This window comes from Poecilia mexicana, unplaced genomic scaffold (genome assembly GCF_051168715.1).
Source record: "Poecilia mexicana isolate PSO_F unplaced genomic scaffold, ASM5116871v1 scaffold_9, whole genome shotgun sequence".
NCBI lineage: Eukaryota > Metazoa > Chordata > Actinopteri > Cyprinodontiformes > Poeciliidae > Poecilia > Poecilia mexicana.
Genome location: NW_028263378.1, coordinates 2,496,601 through 2,522,806, shown reverse-complemented (window position 1 = coordinate 2,522,806; position 26,206 = coordinate 2,496,601). Strand labels below are relative to the sequence as shown.

General features: G+C 40.7%; 2 protein-coding genes across 2 annotated transcripts; one reads left to right on the top strand and one right to left on the bottom strand.

Moving 5' to 3' along the window:
* The first annotated feature begins 69 nt into the window (after window positions 1-69).
* On the top strand, window positions 70-11,498 carry fbp2 (fructose-1,6-bisphosphatase 2). The gene is made up of 7 exons (XM_088008616.1): window positions 70-712; window positions 2,017-2,179; window positions 3,138-3,230; window positions 4,893-5,033; window positions 5,267-5,404; window positions 8,966-9,085; window positions 11,059-11,498. Exons 1-7 carry the CDS (start codon window positions 540-542, stop codon window positions 11,242-11,244), a joined length of 1,014 nt encoding a protein of 337 aa, XP_087864742.1. The 5' UTR covers window positions 70-539; the 3' UTR covers window positions 11,245-11,498.
* Window positions 11,499-18,770: 7,272 nt separating this feature from the next.
* LOC106905987 (procathepsin L-like) lies at window positions 18,771-25,700 on the bottom strand. The gene is made up of 8 exons (XM_088008615.1): window positions 25,568-25,700; window positions 24,180-24,313; window positions 23,183-23,305; window positions 22,775-22,924; window positions 21,403-21,627; window positions 21,150-21,315; window positions 20,665-20,782; window positions 18,771-19,125 (listed from the first exon to the last, which is right to left on the bottom strand). The coding sequence occupies exons 2-8, from the start codon at window positions 24,300-24,302 to the stop codon at window positions 19,026-19,028; spliced, it is 1,005 nt and encodes a 334-aa protein (XP_087864741.1). The 5' UTR covers window positions 24,303-24,313; window positions 25,568-25,700; the 3' UTR covers window positions 18,771-19,025.
* Window positions 25,701-26,206: the final 506 nt, after the last annotated feature.

Genomic DNA, 26,206 nt, shown 5'->3' with positions numbered 1-26,206 from the left:
AACATTCTGCAAAGTTTATTCATGAGCAGCTGCTCATGTTGCATCATCAACGTTTAAATCAGCATTAAACCAGTAAAATCACCGGTTAGCTTGTGTTTAAACCAGGATGCAGCGGTTCTCCTGTGGTTCCTTTCGGATGTCTTGGAGCTGAGCAGCCGACACCCGACACCGCCGGGCCCAGTCGGCTCAGCTCACAAATAGATCCGCCGGCCCGGAATGAGAACCACGCAGCACCAGACCAGGCGGTCCAGTCGCAGCCCGTCCTGCCAGGGCTCCGTCCGGACCTGCTGTCTGCAAGGAAGACCGCCGGATCAGAACCCAGCACCGGTCCAGAACTCAGAGCCGGTCCAGAACCCAGCACCGGTCCAGAACCCAGAGCCGGATCTGAACACAGCACCTGTCCAGAACCCACCATCGGATCAGAACCCAGAGCCGGTCCAGAACCCAGCACCGGTCCAGAACTCAGAGCCGGACCAGAACCCAGAGCCGGATCAGAACCCAGCACCGGTCCAGAACCCAGAGCCGGTCCAGAACCCAGCATGTCGGACCAGTCTGCCTTTGACACGGACGTCTGGACCCTGACCCGGTTCATCATCGAGACGGGCCGGCAGGCGAAAGGAGCCACCGGGGAGCTGACCCAGCTGCTCACCGCCATGCTGACCGCCATCAAAGCCATTTCCTCCGCGGTGCGGAAGGCCGGCCTCGCCCACCTGTGAGTTCACACCTGTGTGGAAGAAACAGCAGTAAATCCAAACCAACAAACTCAGAAATGTTCAGATTAATCTCAGAAATTATCTATAAAAAGAAGGAAATTTCTGAGATTGAAAATTTTTACATTTGCTATGAAAACAAGAATACTTTTAGATACTATTACAGGAAAACCGTTTACCCGCAATGCTAACTAACCTTAGCATTGAGAACAGGAGAAACTGTAGCAGGTGAACAGGCCAAGGGAGTGATTGACAGCGCTAAGACCCGCCCCCTGGCTCTGATTGGATATTTCTAATTAGCATTGGGAGGAGATAGAGAAACTCAACTTTTTTACAGATTATTCATCTTATATACAAAAGCTGCATGGCAGCAGTCAGAGCTGATTCCTCTGAAGGACCAAATGTTCATTTTATTTTCCTGGCAGTCGACTCAGGAGTCGACCTCTGACTCCTCCTGGTTTAACATTTCCTAGCAGTCCTGTTGTAACGCTGCGGAGCAGAAGCTCTGTTTGGTTATGATTCAGTTTATCTGTGTTATCTTGCAGAAATAAAACATTACACACGACTGGTCAACGTTCGGAGTCGCTGCAAATTGATGCAATAACTTTCTTTGTTTGGGGTCTGATGGAGACACAGCCAGGATTTCAGTAGTGTAAGTTTTACAGGGTTTTCTAAAGGTCAGCCTGACCCAAATGTTTAGGATGGTGCAGAAATTTAAGATTAAATTACCTGAAATATACCAGGCCAGTCTTTTAACATTGAGTCCAGTCATTTGGTTGTATTTTCCTCTAACTGAGAGGTTCTAATGTTTTTTTTTAAACAATGTTTCTTCAGTACTTTTTACATTTGTACAATGTTGTGCAGTTTCTTCTTTTTCTTCCTCATTCTCCATGCTTCATCTTTTCCGAACCTGAATCACTCAATGAAGGCAATTATTTCTTTCATAAAATATGATGTGGAAGCAATACAAAATATATTTATATAAAATGTGATCAGAAAAATAGCCAAAAATCTCAGTAATTTTGAGATTAATCTAGAAATTTTCTAAACAAAAAAAAAAAAAGGAAATTTCTGAGTTTGAAAAGTTTTTGGTTTGAAAAATTTTGTTGAAAAATCTTTCTGCGTTTCGAAAGTCACGAATTTGTGTGAAAAAATTTTTTTTTTTAGATTGGTCTCAAACCTTCTGAGATTTTTGGTGGAAATGCTCTTCTTGTCTTTTTTTTTCTCTGTCCGCTGACTAATCTGCACTGGTAGATTTACTCAGAGTAGACGTTGGTCTGAAGGTCGTCTCTTGTTCCGGCTCCAGGCAGGGCTTGGCCGGCTCCGTGAACGTGACGGGCGACGACGTGAAGAAGCTGGACGTCTTGTCCAACGACCTGGTCATCAACATGCTGCAGGCGTCCTACAGCACCTGCTGCATGGTGTCCGAGGAGAACAAGGAGCTCATCGTCACCCCCAAGGACAAACGGGTAACCAACGCTCTTAAAGGGCTAGCACACTTTTAAACTGCTGGGATTCCTGAAACTGCAAGTTTTTACAACATATTTAAACATGTAGGTAAATAGGTTAGGTTTTACCAATGATGAGAAATTTATGCTGTGTTCCACTAAAACATTGTTTGCAGTACCTCAGAAACATTTTCATAAGTGAATATTGTTTTTTTATTTTAGAGCTGCAGACGATAATGGTGTATTAGGGCCAATTTACATGAAAAAAATTAGGAGTAAATTTCTGCAAAAAAACAACAAACAAACAAAAAACTCAGAAGTTTCTGAGATTAATCTGAAAAATCTAATAGAAAAATAATAAAATTCTCAGCTTGAAAAGTTGAAAATTTGCCAGAAAACAAAATCTGAAATTCTGAGGTTGGTCTTCAAAATTTTTTCTAAAAAAATTAGAAAATTCTGAATTTCAAAAGTTGGAATTTGCAAGAAAACAATCTGAAATTTTGAGATTAATCTCAGAAATTTTCTAGAAAAATAGCATGAAAATTTAGGAGTTTGAAGATCTAAAGAAAATTTCAAAGAAAAGAATCAAGGAAATTTCTGAGTTTCAAAAGTTGAAAATGCTAGAAAAAAATTAGGACATTCTGAGATTAATCTCAGAAAACTTTGTAGAAAAAAAGCGGAGAATTTTCAGAAATTTTTGATTTGTTGGCAGAAATGTACTCCTTGTATTTAGTGATGGTATCTATATTCAAGCTTGAAGGCTTATTTTCAGCTGGAAGGCGAGGCTGGTGATTGGCTGGTCCTTCCAGGTGCCATTCTTCACCTTTGGTCACGAGTTTCGGATCATGACCACCAGAACTATACCTGCGTCTGAAACGAGCTGAGACTGAGCGATAAGCATCACTGCAGTTCATCCTGGATTGACGGATTTCTCTCAGCATCGTCTGAAGATAAAACTGTTTTGTTCATTTGAACTCAGGGAAAGTACGTGGTCTGCTTTGACCCTCTGGACGGCTCCAGTAACATCGACTGCCTGGCCTCCATTGGCACCATATTCGCCATCTACAAAAGGGTGAGTCTCACTGTTTGCCAAAACTATAAATCTGTTAATCGAAAACTCATTCACTTTAAAAATAACTGCAGTAACACGCTGCAGCCACAAGAGGGCGGTGTTTAATTAATCTGAAGTTAGGCGAAATATTTTAACCTGACAATCACTGCAGAAGAACTGAGTAAATATGTAAAAACTAAACAAAATACTGGGGTTTTTAAGTAATTATTGATGCACTTTTTATATTTTAGATTAAATAAATGGGTCAAAGTAAAAAAAAAAAAAGAAAAACAACTCAGATTAATGCTGTTCATTTGATAAAAGTATAAACTTTTAACAGGGGAAATATTCCAAGTTTATGTATTTTCTGCTCCTTTACATTGTTGATTTTTTAAAAATTTGTTACATGAACAATTCATACATATTACTGCTTGAGTGAAATAAAAAAATAAAATGAGGTGAAAATGAAAATGCGTTTGAAAAGTTTGTTTATTGTACATAATACATTAAAACACACTAATAAATAATTATTTTTTAAAATGAGAAAGTAAACATTTTACAGTCTAAAATGCAGCAGCACAGGAATCATTTTGTGAAGGTTTGATTATTGGTAGCAAAGATGCATCTGCAGCTGAAACATAGGCCTTTCCTAATTCAGGCCTTTCCTAATTCAGGCCTTTCCTGCCTGAATTAACATGAACACAGTGTTGGGCTGATCTGTTGATTATAGGATTAACAGATTTATAATTAGATAGAAAAGGTGCTTAATGGGAGAATTTATTACAGAATGGGAACCAAGTGAAGCTAAAACTACGACACTTTAAGAGTAGAACATGTTTACAGACAAAATTAAATAATTTTTTAAAATATTTTTCTACAGTTTTCATTTAATTCCTGCTCAGATTTTGTTATTAGAAACAGAAAATCGCACCAGAATGTTTAGTTCCATTGACGGATTATTTCACTTATAATAAGACATTTTCATCATGTTATAAGTTAAATAATCTGCCAGTGAAACTAAAACTTTTTCATCAGTATTAATAAATGATTTACTTAAAACAAGCTCTTATTTATTTCTTGCTTAAAAGTTACTTGCAAGTGGACTAAGATACATACACTAGAGACTGTCCAGGGGTGGTTGTGTGGAGGTGGTGAGGAGAAATGCAGAGGCCCAGGTTGAAGAAGAAAATGATGAATTTAATGAATAGAGCTCTAACACAGGCGGCACGGCAGAGAGTTAGCACACAGCTAATTACCGGTAGCAACTGAAAAGCTGAGGACTGACGAAGTGAGCTAAACCAACACAGGACTATGCAGTTCAACTGTGACTGCAGGCAGACAGACGACAAAAGAGACGAGGATCTGACCAGAGACACCAGGTGGGACTAAACACACAGGGAGGGTAATCAAGGAATGAGACACAGCTGGGAAGCAATCAACGGGGAAGACGCCAAAACAACAGAAACTCAGGACAGAAACAGAAAAACCTTAAAATAAATACAAAGAAACACGGATCATGACAGAGACTAGAACAAAAAACACTTCAGATTTTGTATTTTTGCAGTTCAGTTAATTACTCGATTACTAAATTAGCTGATTATTTTAATAAACAATCGTGATTAATCGTTTCAGCTGTATTGCTGAATGCAGCTCAGTCTGTTTTCCTCTTGTTGTTGCGATCAGACGTCAGAAGGCGAGCCCACAGAGCAGGACGCCCTGCAGCAGGGGAACAGCATCGTGTGCGCCGGCTACGCACTCTACGGCAGCGCCACGCTCGTCGCCCTCAGCACCGGCGCCGGCCTCAACTTCTTCATGCTCGACCCGGTGAGTCCGCCGACTTTTCTCCCGTTTTGTCAAGTGTATTAAGATATCTGCACTAGAAACCAAAATTACTTTGTAAAACTTTGTGTTTTTGCAGTGTACACCAACAATTTGAATCCATACATACAGTTTGCTGTTATTTATTGCTCTTCTTATGCTTAAAAATAAAACTCTATCTTCTCTTTTCCAGAACATGTGAGTGAATTTAAGCATTTTCTTCTTGTTTCTGGTTAAAGGCCATCGGTGAGTTCATCCTGATTGAGAGGAACGTGCGGATCAAGCAGAAGGGAAAGATCTACAGTCTGAATGAAGGATACGAAAAATACTTCCACCCCTCCATCAACGAATACCTCAAACACAAGAAACACCCCGAGGTGAGACGGTTCCACTCAAACAGCCTCTTTACACTGTAAAAACACAAAATGTCACCAAGTACTTTTGGTCTATTCTACTGCAAACATCTTAGTTCACTTAAAATAAGACAAAACTAACTTACAAGTAACTTATCAGCAAGAAATATGAGCTTCTTTTAAGTCAATAAATCCTTAATATCGATGAAAAATGACCATTTACAAGTGAAATAATCTGGCAGTGAAACTAGAACTTTTTATATAAACATTAAGGAATTATTAACTTAAAACAAGCTTTTATTTCTTGCTGATAAGCTACTTGTAAGTAACTAAGGTGTTTGCACTATCAAAACTAAACCAACAGTGCTTGGTAATGTTTAGTGTTTTTGCAGCGGAGCCAGAAACGTGAGATAATGCGTCTGTTGTTTGAATCTGACTCCTTCTGATGAAGCTGTAAAGCAGAAGGACTCGCTGACACACTGGAGAAATAAAATCGGGTCCTGAGTTATGAGTCTGCCAGAAACTCATAATGTGAGTCCTGACGACGCGCTCGATCTGCCTGCGTGAGTTTACAGGAAGCTGACTGCAGAAAAACACCCAGAGGGGAAAAGGACGTTTTTCTGTGCAATAATTAAACAGTTTTACATGATTAAGAGCAAATATGTTCTTTTATACTTTGGCAATTAGAGACATGAAAGTACAACAACCGCAGTTCTCAAAAATCAGCCATTAATCAATGGATAGGTCTGTCACAACAAACAGAACGAATAATCACATAATAAATGGAAACTAGATCAATAATTTCCATTTTGATTAATTCATGATTTGTCATTTTTCTCTTTTCTCTCTTTCTACCAAAAACTGGATGATGAAAGTCTCCAGTCTGCTGTTTTGATCTCACTTTATTTAAAGGACAAATTTGTTTACAGACATTTCATTATTAATTTATGTGTTGTTTATTTTTTTATTTTGCATATTTAAAATGTCTTCCAGTTCCAGAATTAAACGTTTATTAATATTTAAAGTTTATTGTGCTTTGAGAAGACAAACCTAACTTAGGAGTAACTTGATAATATTTGGTGTTTTTGCAGTGCATGTTGTCGGACTGATTGTGAAAGTCTCTTCAGTTAGCCGGGCGCCGCAGGCCAAGCCAAGCGATCACAGATTGCAGCCGGGCGTCGACATGTGACCATCAGACGTTTGGTCAGCCTGTCAGCTGGAAACTGGTGTCTGTTCAGCACTCTGGAGTCAAAAACACGATGACAGAGGCCGTTTCAGTGTCGCTCATCACTGATAAACCAGAGAGGAAAAGCTTGAAACTTCCTTTTTTAATTTCCTCTGTGATTCGTCATCCTGCTCAGTCAGGACAGTCATGTGACTGCTGCGTATTATTTTACGTGTTGTCATGTAATATTAATATCTGCAGTGTTGCTTTGATTATTTCATGCATGTCTAGTCTCCATGGCAACCATTCAGCTGTGCAGAAACTCACCTGGATGGATTCAAACCGAACATGAGCAGCAAAGATGAAGAAAATAATCAAACTGCTGCAGATTAAAATGTTTCTTCTGGGATTTTTTTATGCTCAAAGCTCAAAATGTAGTAAAAGGGCCAGGCTAAAAAAAAAAAATAGTAATAATCATACATTAAGTGATAAAATGTTATTTATCAGTTCTGAACAGTCAGGATTATGACGGCCATCATACTCTGTGACCTGTGTGATGCGGCTTTTTGAGGGTGAAATATTAATCTATTATATTAATGTTTTATTAATATTTTGTAGTTTATTCTCATATTATTACCACTTCATTAGTAAAACCAAAAATGATAAAATTCTTCATTTTAATGCAGCTATTAGACTCTTTTTGTGTCAGAGTTCTTATAATATTACATATTTGGTGTCAGGTTTATAAAAAAAATCACAATAATATCAGAATAAATTACAAAATATCATTCCAGTTTTAACATAATATAAAATAATAATTTTCAGCCTGAAATAGTATCACTGTACAGGTCTAATACTAAATAATAGTAGGAATTTGTTCTCATATTTTATTTTATTCTCCTAATTTTACGACTTTATTCTTTGTTTCTCGTACTCTGGCGAAGATTTCCAGCTTTGAGGATAAAAATAAAACATATTTTAATGAACAGCAGCCTGATCATTTTCTTAATCTGCCACTATTCCACTATTTTAGATGCCTGAAGGTTTCATTACTTCCTGCTTTGGGTTATTTTTAGAAAATAAAAGGAAAACATTGTGTGACAGGTTCGAACACTCGTGATGGTAACAGTGACACAGCAGATGGGAGCCGTAACCGCAGCCTCCCCCTCCGCAGCAGAAACTTAAATCACGAGGTGACGGAGCAACGCAAACATGCCTCAGATGCCGCAGGGGATTAAACTGAGTGCAGCGTCACAGCAGCGTCTGCTTCCTGCTCTCAAGCTGCTTTTACTTTGTGTTTCAGCTGTAGCCACACATTTTATCTGGAGAAAAATCACAGAAAGTCAGATTATGATTGTTATTAGAGAGAAAGATAAGAGTGTGTTTGTGAGTTTTACATTCAGGTGTGGATTGAGGAACGCTGTGAACACACACTCCCATGTGACGAGTGTGAGGTGAGTCAGCAAACGCAGGACTCCCAACATGAAAGGGCAACTTATCGCCTCCCAGCTTCAGGCTGTGGAGGAAAACGGAAACATGCAAAGCCACAAAAACGAGTTTCCACTCCGACCCTGGAGGAGTTTGTTTGCTTAGTGTGACCCAGATCAGCTGCAGGTGAACTCTGACCCCTCTGCTGGTTGTTGATTACCTTTAAAGTTACAGCAAAAAGATCTAACATGAGAAAAAACAACTGGAAAGCTTAGAGTGGTGCTTTATGAATCAAAAGTTTCCTTGTTTCTTATAAAAACTGATTTGTTTTTGTAGAGACAGGTGTTAACATAGATACAGAACAATTTACATTTTATATTCATACACTTGAAATAAGATAAACATACAAGCAACTTTTCAACAAGACAGGAGCTTATTTTATTTCAATAAGAAGGGGGAGGAGGCCCGACTGTACGCCACCCCCCAGATATGTATTTTATTTATATAGTTATAAATAATTTCCACTATCAGTAATGTTGTGTCTACCAGAGGATTCTTCATCTGGTCAGTTTAAACAGTTTGCACAGCGTATGCAGCAGTAGAACCAGCTGACCAAACATGTGGATCTCTGCTGGCGCTGAAGGTTTTGAAACTGCACATTTTCCAGACACCGAAAAATATGAATTCATTGTCAAAAACGTGTTGGTGTGTTTTTTTTTTTAAAGTCTTGGGCTGATTTCAGAAGCAATAGAGACGCAAATGGAAGAATGAAAACTTGCAAAATGTAGTTTTTGAATAACACGTTCCATTTAAAAGCAAATAAAAAATCTTATAGATTTAAATCTGATAGTTCAATAATCAAACTTCAGGCCAAATCTGAGCCTTGCATTAAACTGTTTCACATAACAACCCTGATCCATAGCTGGTTGTAAATAAATTGCACCAAACTAAAACCAGTTAATAAGAGAAGTGTGTGCCTGCCCCTCCTGCAGGATGGAGGCTCCCCCTATGGGGCCCGTTACGTGGGATCCATGGTGTCAGACGTTCACCGCACCATCGCCTACGGAGGGATCTTCATGTATCCTGCAAACGAGAAGAGCCCCAAAGGAAAGGTAACAGTTTGTTCTTTATAACCAACAAATCAAGAAAAATGTAAAGTATTTGAATTTCAATAAGCACGCTATTGCCAAATGATTAAACACAGCAAATGTTTCTAAATAAAGAGTGACTCAAATCCTGCTCCACTGTGGCTCTTGATAACTTTGTATTAAAAGCCACTCAGTAAAATTATTTTTTAAAATTCCAGTTTTTTTCCTGGGAGTTTCCATGTATCATATGCACAACATTTCCATGAAAATGACTCTGAAAGTGCAAGAAATATTCTCCTGTAAATAAATAAAACATGTTTGTGAATTCTGCAAACTACACTGCAAAAACACCAAATCTTACCAAGTATCTTAGTCTAGTTTTTAGTGTAACTATCTTAGTACACTTGAAAAAACTAACAAGTAACTTTTACCCAAGATGCAGGAGCTTTATTAACATGCAAAAATGTTTAGTTATAAGTGAAATAATCTGCCAGTTATTTTTCATTAATATTAAGGAATTTTTGACTAAGACAAACTCCTATTGTCTTTGCAAAAAATGTACTTGTAAGTTAATGTAGTCTTATTTTAAGTGATCTATAGTATTCAACTAGACAAATAATTGGTAAGATTTGCATTTTGCCCTGAACTTCGTACATTTTCACTGTAATTAATGAAAAATCCAAAAGATAAAGTTTGACATGACAAGGTCGATGACTGTTGATAAAAGTAGATTTTTATTTTTTTATTTTTTTATTTTTAACAATATTATAACTAGAAACTAGACCAAAAATACCTGGTAAGATTTTGTGTTTTGCAGTGCAATATGCTATCAAAATAAACAAACAAAAAAGAACAGAATCAACCCCAAAATAGCTCGAAAACTGAGTGAAAACAAAGCTACAGTTTAGTTTTAAAGTAAATAATCCTGTCCTTCCAGTAGTTAAAACCATGAAGGTTTGAAGCAGTTTGTAGTTTTCTGTCAGCAGAATCAGATGTTTAACCGTAAACTGGTTGTGAATTCCAGACTGGAGATGTTTTCCTTCTAAATAAGGTTTATTTATTGCAGAGTGGCTGTAAAGATAATCAACAACCTGTCACCTCGTCTCCTTCCTGGCATCTTGGCTGTTGTGACCTGTTTATTCTGTACATACCGTATCTGTCTGCACAGCCGGCCCAAGGCAGAAGCAAACTGAGCCGCTGCTTAGGGCTCCAATCAGGAAATTCACTAAAAAGTCTCAACTTGAACACAGATTTAAACCTTTTACATTAGCTTATTGACAACACTGCAAAAACACAACATCTCAAGTTAGTTTCTCGTGCAAAAATCTTAGTAAGCATCAAATAAGACAAAACTGACTTATAAGTAACTTTTCAGCAACATATATGAGTTTAAGTCAATAATTTCTTAATATTGATGAAATCTGCCTTGTTTCACTTACAGGAAAAATGTCTTGTTTCAAGTGGAACTAGAACTTTTTCATCAATGTTAAGGAATTGTTGACTTAAGACAAACTCATTTATGTTGCTGAAAAGTTACTTCTAAGTCAGTTTTGTCTCATTTCATATTTTTCAGATACTTGCACGAGAAATTAGACCAAAATAATTGTTTAGATGTATTTTTGCACTGAAGCAGAAGTTTGTTAAACTTAATTTGACTGTTTCTGCATAGAACAATAAAAAACATGTTTAAATTGTTAAAACCTTCATTGAAGCACCTGCTGAGTTTTCTTGTATCTTGGGTCCAGCTCTGGTTGTTGACATTTATGGTCAAACTGGAGCTTATTGTTTTGCAAATATGCAGTTGTGTTATTTAGATTTGCATATCTTTGCACAAACATAAATAAACCAGCATGGTGTATCGGTTTTTTATTCTTTAAGCTGCTCTAATAACTTTGTTTACATGTCAATAAAACAACATTTTCAGGAGCTGCCTGTTAGTGTTTTGTTCAGGGTTGATGTATTTACCTTTTTAAAAAATAAAATCTGTTCTCTTGTAGCTGCGGCTGCTGTATGAATGCAACCCCATCGCCTTCCTCATGGAGCAGGCGGGCGGCCTCGCCACCACCGGCACCCAGAGGATTCTGGATGTTCAGCCCGAAACGCTCCACCAGCGGGTTCCCTTCGTGGTCGGCTCGCCAGACGACGTCAATGAATACCTGTCGTTTGTCAAGAAGTTTTCATAAAAGCTGCAGCCGAGCTGAATGTGATGGATATTAGGTTTTCCATCGGCTGATGTTTTGTTATCACCTGAAAGATGTTCAGTTCTGTGTCTGCCAGCATTGATAAGGTTTTGAATATATCCACACAGAAGCACATGTTAAGTTAAGGTAATGACTTCACAGTGCAGCTTTGTTAGGTGCATAGAAACAGTTGAATTCTTGAAAACTTTACAGAAATTCAATGTAAATTCAACAATTTATTAAATCTGCCAGAAGCTTCTTGCCTCATGTAACAGGGTTTCCACGCGGGAGTAAAAGGTAGTAAATTAAATTAGCTCAAATTAAAGCCAGTAAAAGGTAGTAAAAGGTAACAAATAGAATTTGAATTGGTAGTTAATTTTTCAATAAACATTTCATGACCCTTCAATATATTTAGAATTTTACATTGATGCTGACTCCGTGAGTCACCATGAGAAAATATACGTTTTCACAACTTTGCCTGGATGACCAGGTGACAGAGAATCACTTTGTAAAATATGAAGAAAAAACTATAAATATGACCTCGTGACTGCGACCAAACCGAGCGGAGCATCTACCGTTCATTCGCAGCAGATTCCTGCGCCGGGGAGCAGATGAAAAGTAGGAACTTTTTACACTGAATATGGGGATAGAAAGATGGTTAAACCCTTCTGGGTTAAAGCGGTGGACTTGCTGAGTAACTGGTTGGATGTAGCGGTTCCACTGACACTTGCCCTATGCCTGTTGGGAGATGGAACCCAAATGACAGAAATAAGGCAGTAAAGTGCCCTACCCGTTGGCCCAAAGCCAGTGGTTCCCTGGCCCCTCCTGCTCCGGCGAAGCTGCGCAGATCACTGCGCAGATCACTGCGCAGATCACTGCGCAGATCACTGCGCAGATCACTGCGCAGACTTGTGGGAATAATGCATTTAGTGCCCACAGGTTCTATTTTTTTTCATAGCGCATGCTCACTGCGTGCTATTATTAGCCCTAGCAACAGTTGCCATGCTGCTGACGATGATGTCATCAGCATGACTTCAAATGATGTCTGTGTCATGAGGCCCTTCTAAGGATGACTTTGTGATGTCATAGAGTCCATGACATAACCAACTGATCAGTTAATTCTCTGATCAGTCGACACAAATCAGTTAACAAGTCAGTCAACACACAATTCATTTGGACGTTTTAGCTCAGCTCAGAAAAGATGACTGACGAAAGCCCGCAGAGAGAAATGGATGTGAGGCCTCAGGTCTCATTTTGGACAAAAGTCAAAAAAACTTTGTCCAACAGAGTTCATCCTGGACAAAGAAGTCCAGATTACAAGAAGAGAAAGTTTCTCAGTGAACTTCTGTGGGCAGTGATCGAAAAGGCAGCAGATGATCCGACTCTGCATCTGGTACGACAGACATTTGAGGAACAGCATAGCAAGATTTTGACTCTGCTTTTGAGAAAAACTGGAGAAATAAATGTGGACGTACTCTCGGAGGTATCGGAAGAGCTAAGTGAACGGATTTTCCAGAGTATCGCGAGAGATGCATTCCACTTTGCCTCTGGACTGCATTTAATTGCACTGCTGGATTACCCAGAAGGACATGACGTAATTGTGGAAAAATTCAAGCGTCACCTGGAGAATCCTGTTCCTCCGAAGAAAAGGTTTAAGTCGACGAAAAGGAAGATCAGAAAGACGTTTTTTTCCCAATGAGGACTTGTACTCGGATGAAAACTGCCTGAGTGACAAGTATACTAAGGCAGGAATGGATCCTGAAGAGTTTTTGAAGGAAGCGAACAAGATGGGTTTCAGACGTGGAACTGAAGACGAAAGGAGAGTCATGGTGGAAACGATTCTTTGGAGACTAATTTATAAGTCCAGTTTCAGATCTAGTTATGCGGCTTACAAAATGAAGCACACCGAACCGGTACATAAAAAGCTTGCTCCGAAAATCTGGGAGGAAGTAAAAGACATTGATTTCGTTTTTTTTGAGGATATGGAACGAAAACTCTGCCGGGACATCTTACAACTTCTCTGGGGCAATGAAGATGTGGTTCGAGAGTTGTTGTTCAAGATGATCAAAAGCGACAACCCGGTAGTTATGTACAAGGTGGTGGAGAGCTTCAGAAGGAACCTGTCACGGCCGCGAAAAGTCATTCTCCAAGATAGCTTCCTTCAGAAGACATGGAAGATCATCAAGAAGGCTGCCTGTTGTGGAGACGCTTTGGACACAGAGGAGAGGCAAGAACCCTTTGGGCATCTCAAGTTGGTCCACTCAGTGGTCAGGTTTGTCTCCGAGTCAGGACCTGCCTCCGAGTCAGGACCTGCCTCCGAGTCAGGACCTGCCTCCGAGGCAGGACCTGTCTCTGAGACAGGACCTGCCTCCGAGTCAGGACCTGCCTCCGAGTCAGGACCTGCCTCCGAGTCAGGACCTGCCTCCGAGTCAGGACCTGCCTCCGAGTCAGGACCTGCCTCCGAGGCAGGACCTGTCTCTGAGACAGGACCTGCCTCCGAGTCAGGACCTGAATCCGAGTCAGGACCTGAATCCGAGTCAGGACCTGTCTCCGAGACAGGACCTGCCTCCGAGTCAGGACCTGTCTCCGAGACAGGACCTGCCTCCGAGTCAGGACCTGTCTCCGAGACAGGACCTGCCTCCGAGTCAGGACCTGCCTCCGAGTCAGGACCTGAATCCGAGTCAGGACCTGCCTCCGAGTCAGGACCTGAATCCGAGTCAGGACCTGTCTCCGAGTCAGGACCTGTCTCCGAGTCAGGACCTGTCTCCGAGTCAGGACCTGCCTCCGAGTCAGGACCTGCCTCCGAGTCAGGACCTGTCTCCGAGACAGGACCTGCCTCCGAGACAGGACCTGAATCCGAGTCAGGACCTGTCTCCGAGACAGGACCTGCCTCCGAGTCAGGACCTGCTTATGAGACAGGACCTGCTTATGAGACAGGACCTGCTTATGAGACAGGACCTGCCTCCGAAACAGGACCTGCTTATGAGACAGGACTTGCCTCCGAGACAGGACCGGCCTCCGAGTCAGGACCGGTCTCCGAGACAGGACCTGCCTCCGAGACAGAACCTGCCTCCGAGTCAGGACCTGCTTATGAGACAGGACTTGCCTCCGAGACAGGACCGGCCTCCGAGTCAGGACCGGTCTCCGAGACAGGACCTGCCTCCGAGACAGAACCTGCCTCCGAGTCAGGACCTTCCTCCGAGTCAGGACCGTCCTCCGAGTCAGGACCAGCCTCCGAGACAGGACCTGCCTCCGAGTCAGGACCTGCCTCCGAGTCAGGACCTGCCTCTGTGTCAGGACCTGCCTCTGTGTCAGGACCTGCCTCTGTGTCAGGACCTGCCTCCGAGACAGGACCTGCCTGCAGGTTAGTACCTGCCTCGAGTCAGGACCTGCCTACGAGACAGGACCTGCTTCCGGGTCAGGACCTGTCTCCAGGTGAGAACCTGCCTCCGGGTCAGGACCTACCTCCAGGTCAGGACCTGTCTCCAGGTCAGGACCTGCATCTGAGTCAGGATCGGCCTCCAAATCAGGACAGATCTCCGAGACAGGACCTTCCTCCGAGTCCTCCAGTATAACGGTGTTTCCAGAATTTTTTCTCACCGACAGAGAGACACGTTGTCAGAAGTGTCAAGACTGGATGCGTTTCTTCAGCAGAACTTCACAACTCACAGGAGTGGATCATTATGGCCTTTAGAGTGCTTCCAAGTTTTGGGTCTGAGAATACCTGAAACTTTTAGTCAGAGTCAGAGCGAGGTGGGTAGAGCCTACCGAAGAGTCAGGATGGGGGCCCGAGGGAACGGTAGCGGACTGGGGGGGCTAGAGTATAGTTAGAAGGGGTTCGAAGAAGAAGAAGAGATGGTGGGGGGGCGGATGTATCGTTGGTGGGGGGAGAAGCGAAGAAGGAGGGGCGATGAAGAGACTTTGAGGGTTGACTAGCATAGCATTAGAAGTGCGAGGGGGCGAAGAGGGTGGGGGGGTCTAGCGTACCGTTGAGTGCTGGGGGGACGGACGGGTCAGGACGTACCTCCGAGTTAGGACCTGCCTCTGGGTCAGGACCTGCCTCCGGGTCAGGACCTGCCTCTGGATCAGGACCTGCCTCCTGGTCAGGACCTGCCGACGAGACAGGACCTAGCTCTGGATCAGGACCTACCTCCGGGTCAGGACCTGCCTCTGGGTCAGGACCTGCATCCTGGTGAGGACCTGCCTCCTGGTCAGGACCTGCCTCCTGGTCAGGACCTGCCTCCTGGTCAGGACCTACCTCCGGGTCAGGACCTGCCTCTGGGTCAGGACCTGCATCCTGGTCAGGACCTGCCTCCTGGTCAGGACCTGCCTCCTGGTCAGGACCTACCTCTGGGTCAGGACCTACCTCTGGGTCAGGACCTGCCTCTGGGTCAGGACCTACCTCTGGGTCAGGACCTGCCTCTGGGTCAGGACCTACCTCTGGGTCAGGACCTGCATCCTGGTCAGGACCTGCCTCTGGGTCAGGACCTGCCTCCTGGTCAGGACCTACCTCTGGGTCAGGACCTAGCTCTGGGTCAGGACCTGCCTCCTGGTCAGGACCTACCTCAGGGTCAGGACCTGCCTCTGGGTCAGGACCTGCCTCTGGGTCAGGACCTTCCTCCTGGTCAGGACCTACCTCTGGGTCAGGACCTAGCTCTGGGTCAGGACCTGCCTCCTGGTCAGGACCTACCTCAGGGTCAGGACCTGCCTCTGGGTCAGGACCTAGCTCTGGATCAGGACCTGCCTCCTGGTCAGGACCTACCTCAGGGTCAGGACCTGCCTCTGGGTCAGGACCTGCCTCTGGGTCAGGACCTTCCTCCGAGTCCTCATGCCTAACGGTGTTTCCAGGATTTTTTCTCAGCAACGGAGAGACACGTTGTCAGAAGGGATTCGAAGAAGAAGGAGAGAAGGTGGGGGGGCGGATGTATCGTTAGAGGTGGCGGGGGAAGCGAAGAAGGAGGGGTGAAGGAGAGACGTTGAGGGTTGACTAGCTTACCATTGGAAGTGCGAGGGCGCGAAGAGGGTGGGGGGGTCTAGCGTACCGTTGAGTGCTGGAGGACGGACGTTTATATATATATATATATATATATATATATATATATATATATATATATATATATATATATATATATATATATATATATATATATATATATATATAGTAGAAACTGCTGGGTTAAAAATTACCCAATTCGTATCCCAGCGCTGTTTCAAATATGGACCGATCCAACTCTGGGTTGTTTTAACTCAACTGGGTTGGGTTGATAGTTTGACCGTTATGGCAACTGACCAAAGGTTGGGTTAAATTGACTTGTTTAATTTGGTTAAATTGACTTGTTTAATTTGGTTAAATTGACCCAAAATTGGGTTGAAACTCAACACAAGGGTTATTATACCACTATTGTTGGAAAAAAAAGATGTATTTATATTAAATTTCACTAAATAAAAACAGGATTAAAAACAATCCAAATGTAAAGCTTCTTTTATTTCCATGTGATATATATATATATATATATATATATATAGAGCCAGCAGATTTCATTTACAAAAGTTACAAAACATAAATTAGTTGTTTCAAAAGTAATTTATGTTTTGTAAATAACTTTTACAAAATCAAAAGTAATACTTTTAGGAGGAGACCATCCTTTCAACCATCCCGGTTGAAAGGATGGTCTCTCAAACTGATGGTTCACGTTTCTTTATTCAACAGCCATGAACACACCGTAAGAGCTACAAACATACAAATAAAATACCATTAGTAACTCTTAGTGGTTCTAACCTTTACCTTGACCTATAAACCTTACTTTATGTAATAACATTAAATTTACAATACATGTATTTAATTAACTATAATATTTCTATATTACAAATTAGCTAAAACATATTCCAACTGTTCGACAGTTAATCAAATATTAACACTATTTCATGTCGAATCATAAACATTACAATACTCTATACAATACTCTCGTCAAAACACTCACCTTGTTCCCTCATCAGCCAAACGCTAACTAATTAATTGTTTAGACCTTAATTGGACTATTCCCTAGTTACCTCCATACCCTCTCTTACTCTCTGCACTATGAGAGAGTAGATCACTCAGCAACCTTGTCCCTTTAAAAATCCTTTCAAATTAAAAGCATCAGTCAAAAGGTAACAGATAACTCTTGCTTAAATGAGGAAGCAACATTAAAAAATAAAATAAATATGTATTAATAAAGTCATTCACATATAGTTAAATCACTTCAACTCATTTGGCTACAACTCCAGAAGTTTCTACACATTAGAAAACATTTCATGTAAAAAGTCTGTTTTAAAGCAAACTACAAGTTAAACTTTCAGCCATTAAACAAGGAGAATTTTTAACAACACGTTAGCATTTTGCCAGTCTCCCTGCATGAGGACATACGGCTTGTCGCATTTTGTAGTTTGTCCCAAACTGATGGAGACAGAAAAATCAGGCCATTAGTTATGCACTTATTTAAACAGCAAACAATTTGAGCATGATTCAGAGATGAAGGTTGACTTACAGGCTGGATATCAATGAAACCTTCTGAACTTCCAGGTTGATGGGTCTGAAACTCTTCTCCCAAATGAGTAAGGTGGAGCAGGGAGGAGAACTGGCAGCAGCTGCAGGGCTGCAGCATCTTCTGGATCCAACATAAGCTTGTGTTAAAATGTTGCAGTAACAAAAAGCATGAAAACATGTTAGAGAACATGAGGGAGCAGACTCATGTTCTTGGCCATGCAGAAGGTCTTCGTTGAGAACAAGGACTTTGGGTTTCGATCAATTCTCCTGAACATCCTGGATGTAAAATTACAAAATCTATCAGAAAAGACAAAATCACAAATCAAACTTTAATGACTGAATTAAATCTTATAGCTGTCTCCACTGCAAATAACTTGTAATTATCCAGCAATTTCAAATGTTCAGAGTAATTTTATGTTCCTAAAAATAAATATAGCACTTAATAAAATAAAATGACATATAAGTAAAACTCAACTTAAACACTAACTTAGTGCTGAATAACTTTCAGCACCAACTTTAAATAAATGTTTTTGTAATTAATAGTAACATTAATAATAAAATTAGCAAACATTAACATTAGATATTGTCTTAGTTTTGCTTTTAATTCGTTGCGGAAAACCAGCGGGAGTTTGAAAGCCATGTGCCGGGAGACGGTCGTTCTCTCTCGGCTTAACGAGCCGCTCCGCCCGGTCAACTGACGGAGCGGGCGAGACGAGCCGGCGGCTGCAGGGGAGCGATAAGTCCCAACACGTCCGAGCATGTTGAATTTGTCTTTATACATGTAGAGGTATCCGTTGTCCCGCTTTAAAATTTGGTGCCAAGGCTTGTTGGACTCCGGTGTTGGATTTCAGGAAGCTGTTTCAAAATAAGATCATAGGACAGTTTCCGCTACGAACCAAACCAGAAACTGATGTGTTTTCTAATCAGGATAAATGAAGGTTATGTCATGATGAACAAAGCTGATAAGGCTGTATGAATAAAAACAACAATGGATCAAGAAACGTCAGTTTCGACATTTACAACTTTTATTGATGACATAAAAAAGAACAAAATCAGTGAGAACAGGACAAATCATGCTCAAATTTACAATTAATTTTGAAAACAAGTAAAGAAATATCAGTCAGTAAAATCTAATAAACAAAACACCAATCATCAAGTTCATTTTCTCCTCAATAACGATTTTATAAACTTTCTTTAATTATTTTCCACATTCAGGCCAGGAAAACGGTGCAGCGGTGCAGCAATGTGAGGATGCTCATCAGACCACAGGGTAGCTGGCAGCGGTGGCGATGCCGCAGTTGTTGTCGTTGTCCTTAGACATGTAGATGTAGCCGTCGTCACCCCAGCTTGAGCTCCAGCTGCAGAGAGAAATCCACAGATTTATTTTAACGCTTTCTCTTTGCTCTCTTTTCAGTGACTGTATCTCATTAATGTTCTGAGGTTATCAGAACCACACGTTAGATTAAATGTGAGCTTCAGCACAATCTCAACATTATTAAGAGGTATTAAGAGCGTTTAATTTCATTACATTGTTTATATCAATCGATTAAGTTTACCTGTAAAGAACATTTCAGCAACAGTTCAAAGTACTTGACATCATAAATACATCATAACCACATCACATAGTTAACAACTGTGAAAACCAGTGGCAGATGTATATTGATAGGGTTATCAATACACATAAAAAATTTAGATTTTTTTTCATTGATTATGATTCCAAAGCAGCTTTATACAGCTGGGCTTTTAGTCTAGATTTAAAGGAGCTCAGTGTTTCGGATGTTTTGCAGTTTTCAGGAAGTTTGTTCCACATTTGTGGTGCATATAAGCTGAATGCTTCTTCTCTATGTTTGGTTCTGGTTCTGGATGCAGAGCAGAACCAGAAGACCTGAGAGGTCTGGAAGGTTGCTATGACAACAGCAGATCTTTAAGCTGTTCAGTGATTTATAAACTAGTAGCAGTGATTTAAAGTCTCTTCTCTCAGTGGAGGGACTGTAGAACTGGGTGGTGTAGAACTGGGTGATGTAGAGCTGGGTGATGTAGAGCTGGGTGGTGTAGAGCTGGGTGATGTAGAACTGAGTGATGTACAGCTGGGTGGTGTAGAACTGGGTGATGTAGAGCTGAGTGATGTAGAGCTGGGTGATGTAGAGCTGGGTGGTGTAGAGCTGGGTGATGTAGAACTGAGTGATGTACAGCTGGGTGGTGTAGAGCTGGGTGATGTAGAGCTGGGTAGTGTAGAGCTGGGTGATGTAGAGCTGGGTGATGTAGAGCTGGGTGGTGTAGAACTGGGTGATGTAGAGCTGAGTGATGTAGAACTGAGTGATGTACAACTGAGTAATGTAGAGCTGGGTGATGTAGAACTGAGTGATGTACAACTGAGTAATGTAGAGCTGGGTGATGTAGAGCTGGGTGATGTAGAACTGAGTGATGTACAACTGAGTAATGTAGAGCTGGGTGATGTAGAGCTGGGTGATGTAGAGCTGGGTGATGTAGAACTGAGTGATGTACAACTGAGTAATGTAGAGCTGGGTGATGTAGAGCTGGGTGATTTAGAACTGAGTGATGTACAACTGAGTAATGTAGAGCTGGGTGATGTAGAACTGAGTGATGTAGAGCTGGGTGATGTCGAGCTGGGTGATGTAGAGCTGGGTGATGTCGAGCTGGGTGATGTAGAGCTGGGTGATGTAGAGCTGGGTGATGTAGAGTTGGGTGATGTTCTCTAACTTCCTGGTTTTAGTCAGAGCTCCAGCAGCAGTGCTCTGGATCAGCTGCAGCTGGTGAATTGATTTTCATTCAGACCTCTGAAGACGCTGTTGCAGTAATCAATGCGACTAATGATAAACGCTTCGATAAGTTTCTCTAGATCTCGCTGAGACATAAGTCCTCTAATTAACTTTTACCTGTTCTTGACGATCCAGTAATTTTCTTCAGAAAGAAGATTTTGCGCTGTGCCGTAACCCACCACCAGCACGCCGTGGTCCAGGTCCTCACTGCTGCAATCTGGTTCATAGTAGATGCCTAAAACACATATCCAGTCCTTTTACTATGGGCACTCTTCATGTTCACTCAGTAGTGAACACACTGTAGGAGATCGGACATGTTTCCATCGTCTGCCTCATACGGGTCGATCCCAACAGCAGCCATTTTCTTAATGTGTCTTTCTCTTGCACTTTGGTTAAGAGTGTCCATACACGCTGATCTCAAAGCCATGGTTGATCTATGCTTTGCCACTGCTGGTAGACATGTATCTACTTGCATTTATCTATTGCATACCAAGATGGCGGTGGATCACTTCTGGTTCAGACTTGTGGAAATATGTATTGCATGTTTAACATTGACAGCCTCTGTTAAAACAAATATTTATATTTTATAGATCAACACCTACCTGACTGGTAAAACTGGAAAGATATATGACCAGCGTCAATGGCAACGGAAACTGGCCCCACAGAGCCCACGGCCTCCATCAGAGATTCCTCGCTGCCACTGACAACGTTAGCATATCCTGTCAGGTTGATGGCGCTGTAACTTGGATCATAGCTGCATGGCATGTCCTAAAATTAGCAAACAGAAAAAACAGGTGACTTGAGTTGAAGCACAGAATCAGTTTGGAGGCTTTAATCGTAACTTTTCCAACTCACCTCTCCCACATACGGGTAGGAAGACTCTGAGTCCAGACCTCCGTGGTCCATAACGTACTGAAAGGCATTGTTCATCCACCCACCGTTGCAGCCATAGTTTCCCTCAGGTCCAGAACAATCCACCAGGTTCTGCTCACTCAGAGACACAAGTCTGCTGGTCATTCTGTAGAGCTGGCCCTCCATGGACCCGGTGGCACTGAAAGCCCAGCAGGAGCCACACTGACCCTGAGGACAGCACAAAGCTGGACTGAGCCAATGCAACTTTGACAGTTTACTCCATCTTATTGACAATAATAATGATAGTAAAAAACCTTTTCTAACCAACTTAAACGGATGGTATTCTGTGTTTTCCAGGCACAAAGTGCCTCTTTATAGCATAATCAAGTAACTATGTTGCCTTTGGTTGTTATAAAAATGCTGTATATATCAAATATGACTTAAAAGACATTCAACTTCCTAATTTAGCATCTTGTAATTGGGCCTCTGTCTCTTTAAGAAGCTCCTGCTCTTTCTGAAGCTCTGCCTTCAGGAAGTCATCACAACACAGCTCCTCTATTAAGCCTTTGCCAACATTTTTAATGTAGCTCCTGTAATGAGCTCAGCCGGTGTTTGCTAATTGCAGCTGGCTAGTCTGAAGGAGCTGAGTGGGGGAGGAGCTGCGCCTAGAAGGTGGAGCTAGGTCCACCAAGGCGTTTTGTACAGCTGAATGGAGATTAAAGGATTTCTCAAACATAAATGAAAGAATAAAAGCAACACTTCATGTCTGTTTTTAATTATTATAACATGATGGAAAGCTCATTAAAGGGACATAATACTGACCCTTTAAATAATTAATTTAGCTGTATTTTTGGATAACTAGAGTCGTCAACTTGAATCCAAATCCATTTCAATCTGTGATTGAATTGAAGAGACTTTTTTGTACCTTTAGATGACGTGTGTTGTGAATTGGTGCTGTATAGATAAAACTAAATTGAATCTAAGCTTTTCCATTGTAGCACTTTGTCTCTGGAAGGTTAGCCTCCAGAAAGAGCTCATCTTGATTTTCGGCTCTTTGCATCCACTGATCTTGTGCTGAATTTGCTGTAACCTCCACTCTCAACACATGGCAGCAATCTGAAATGACTTCCACTCTCCTTCTTGTGATCATGTGAAACAGTTTCCTTTTACATTGACTGTATATGATGTTGTTTACTGCGTTCTAGTCTTCGTTAGAGCTGGTTGAACTGGTTTTCAGCTTACTGATGATGTACGCCAATGGGGGAAGGGGAGAAAAGCATCACAATGTGATGAAGGAGGAGGAATTCATGACTCAACCTGTGTGTTTTCTGACTTTAACTACATTGGAGGTGTGAAAAGTAGAAAATCCTGTTACCTGGTCCTTGACAGGTGTGACGTAGCCGCTCTCCCTCCAGTCCACAGATGAAGGGACATTCAGGAAGTTGGGCTTTGTGAACAACGACCTCTTGACCTTCTCTGCTCTGGGTTTGTAGCCGTTCATCATCTGCCTGAACTCCTCGTTAGTCTGAAGAACATTTCATCAGATCAGTTAAATGTCTCATTAATTATCTTTACATAATAACAGTTTTATTCTGGAGTTCCTCAAAGATGTGTGCTTGGATCACTGTTCATTAATTTATTTGTTACAAATGGTTCATAATTGTTCATTTGTGACACTTTTAGAATTTTAGAAAATCAGATGTATTGCTTGTGTCAATGCTTAATTTGGTTACATCTGGAATGTTTGCTTTGTTTTTTGATTATGTTGAAAATGAAACTTTACCAAGTCCCCAAAGTGGTTCATCCCCAGGGTGAAGGAGTGTTTCCCCATGGAGTGCTCCAGGTTGTGCAGCTCGATCTTCCTCAGGTTTTTCTCCCACACCGTTCGCCTCCAGCCCTCCTCTCTCTGCAGAAAGGGAAAATCTAATTTAAACAGCAAGTTTTAATCCAAAATAGACTGTCTGATGTTTCCATGAAAACCATACATTCAGGACCTGCAGGAGGATCTTGTTTAGAAATTCTGTCAACATTGTAAAAAGATAGATAAGATAAGGCATCAGTAAATTGGTTTTTCTTCTTTAATGTGGTCATATCACTTCAAAAACAAAATCTCACCAAATATTTTTGGTCAATTTTCTAGTGCAAATATCTTAAAACAATTTAAATAAGACAAAGCTAACATGCTAGTTACTTGTAACTTTTCAGCAAACTATAGGATCTTGTTTAAAGCAAACAATTCCTTAAACTGGTAAAGAAGTGCTGGTTCCATTGGTAGATTATTTCACTTACACCAAGACAAGTTATTATAAGTGAAATAATCTGCTATGGATCTATTTTTCATCTATATTGAGGATGTATCTACTTAAAACTATTTTTTGGGATTTCAGAAAAGTTACTTGTAAGTTAATTTTGTCTTATTTCAAGTGTACTAAGGTATTTACATTAGAAAAAAGACCAAAATGCTTTGTAAGATTTTATGTTTTTGCAGTGTAGTCTGTGCAGCTTCTAGTGCCAGCATGATTCAGCTTTACATAAATGTCTTAATTGTTTTGTCTGAATGGCATAAGTTTAATTTGTTTATTCCAATTTTTTCTTGAAACAGCATGCTTCCTGTCAATATCTTTAATTAAATGCACACACAGTAAAATAAGAAATGGCTGAATTATCAAACCTCTTCATACCAATAGTTCTCTCTGATTGAATATTTAAGTTCTAGATATAGAAAAGAAAACCTTGCTGGGTTGAAATTGTCCAAGAAGTCAATAAATCTGTTGGATCACCTGATTGTAGGTTTTATTGTAGCGGTTCTTCCACAGCTCCCAGTGCTGATCCAGCGTTGGGTCGGAGGTTATGGCTGACAGGACTGCGTTCAGGCACAGCATCAAAACGAGCAGAGGCAACATGGCGCGGCTTCCTGTCAGGAAAATAACAAAGATAACATGAGGTCACACATAAAATGTTCTGGTTTCTCCACTTTGGGGTTAATTCAACAATTCCTGCAGGCAAAATCTTTCTCAAAAAAAAAAAAGAAAGAAACAGCAGAAGATGATCCTTGGAGTTTCATACTTGTTTTATTAATTTACTTTTATATTTCCTGCAGAACTAAAAAGTTGTACCTTATGTACAGCTATTCAAATATATTAGTATAATGTTCAAAAATTTTTATACAGCTGTTTTTTCTCTCTTATTCATCTTGGCCAGATGTCATTTCTAGGATTTATTGTCTGAAGATAAAGTATAAATCATTAATTATTGGGATCAGGCGACAGCTCTCTCACTAGTGTCTTATTTTGTTTTTTTCTGCATAAAAGGTGTCTATAAATTGAGATTTAGCCATCTCAAATCGTAGCAAAGCATATTATTTTCACATTAGTTTGTTTTTGTTTAATTTGAGAAATATTTCCTCTATAAATCTGTAGCATCTAAAAAAACTGTGCCAGGCATTTTAGTTTTTAATTTTATGGTATCGGATCTGCCTGTCGTTGGTCTCGTATGATTATGTCTAGTTATTTACCATCTTGAAACAGTTTCTGTTGTGTTTGCACTGGAAATGCAGTGGATATATGTAAAATTTCTCAAACCAGATGAATTTCAGTACATTCAGAACAGTGAAGCCCAAACTGAGGATGCAACAGACTAAATACTTCAGCAAAAAGCTGAAAACATTCCTTTTTAAAATGTTTACAGCATTTAATACACTTTTAATCCTGGTGTTTTTATTTTGTTCTGTTTCTGTCATTAATTTAGTTGTTTTTATTCTGTAGTATTTATATGTAAAGTGCATTAAAAATCTAAATTATTTCTAAATTAAAAAGGTTTATTTCACAAAAAATGAATAAAATGTGGATAAATCATTTAAAAAATAAATAAAACTAACTTCATATGTTATTGTAGAAGTTTTAAAAGGAGTGTAAAAGTGTTTGTGATTTCAGTTGTATTAAATAAAACCCAAACATGATGAAGGGAATGAGTTTCTTAGATTTAGTGAGAGAAAGACCAGCGGTGGAAGAAGAAACCCAACCTGGGAGGAATTTCATGTGAATAAACCAGTTAAAACAACAGATTCATATCACTGCTCACTCTCTGGAAAACGGTGCAAATCGTTCCTTCACATAAACAGGTACAGATGTCTGAAGCCACACACACACGGTCAAATGTCAAAACTTACTTCGCTGCTGAAGATGATGAAGTGACGAAGAGGCTGCTGTCTTGTAAAAAGTCCTGAGATAAACGTGTCGAGGCTTTTTATTCTTTTTCCGGTGATTCCAGGTGATAAGGAAGAACGTAACGCCTCCGTCTGAAGAGGCGCTGAAAGACAGGAAGTATGAAAACCAGAGGCAGCCAATGGTATGAGGCCTGGGGCAGAACGTTCCTCATACATGCAGGTAAATGTATGAGGGACATACATTTACATTCAGTTAAACACTGACTCCATACAGTGACTCGAAACGACCAAATGAGAATGTTTCTGTTTCACTTTACTGAATAAATGAACAGGATGTGGGAATATGCGCTCATTTTAAACATTTTAAACTCATCCAGGTTTAAGCATCCAGCGCTGCTACATTATACTACAAATTATGTAAAACATGTAATTTACCGTAACTTCTGTTACTGTGTCAGATTTAAGACCCAATTTCAACTGGGTGTGAAAGTTGAAGTATTGTCAGGTTAAGGATTAGAGAGTCCGTCTTTAAGGGGAAAACTGTTTTTCCAGGAAGCATACTCCACGTTAGAGTCTCACCATATGTGTTGTTTTTATTACTTTTTACTTGTGTTTTATTATTCGAAGCACTTTGAACTGCTT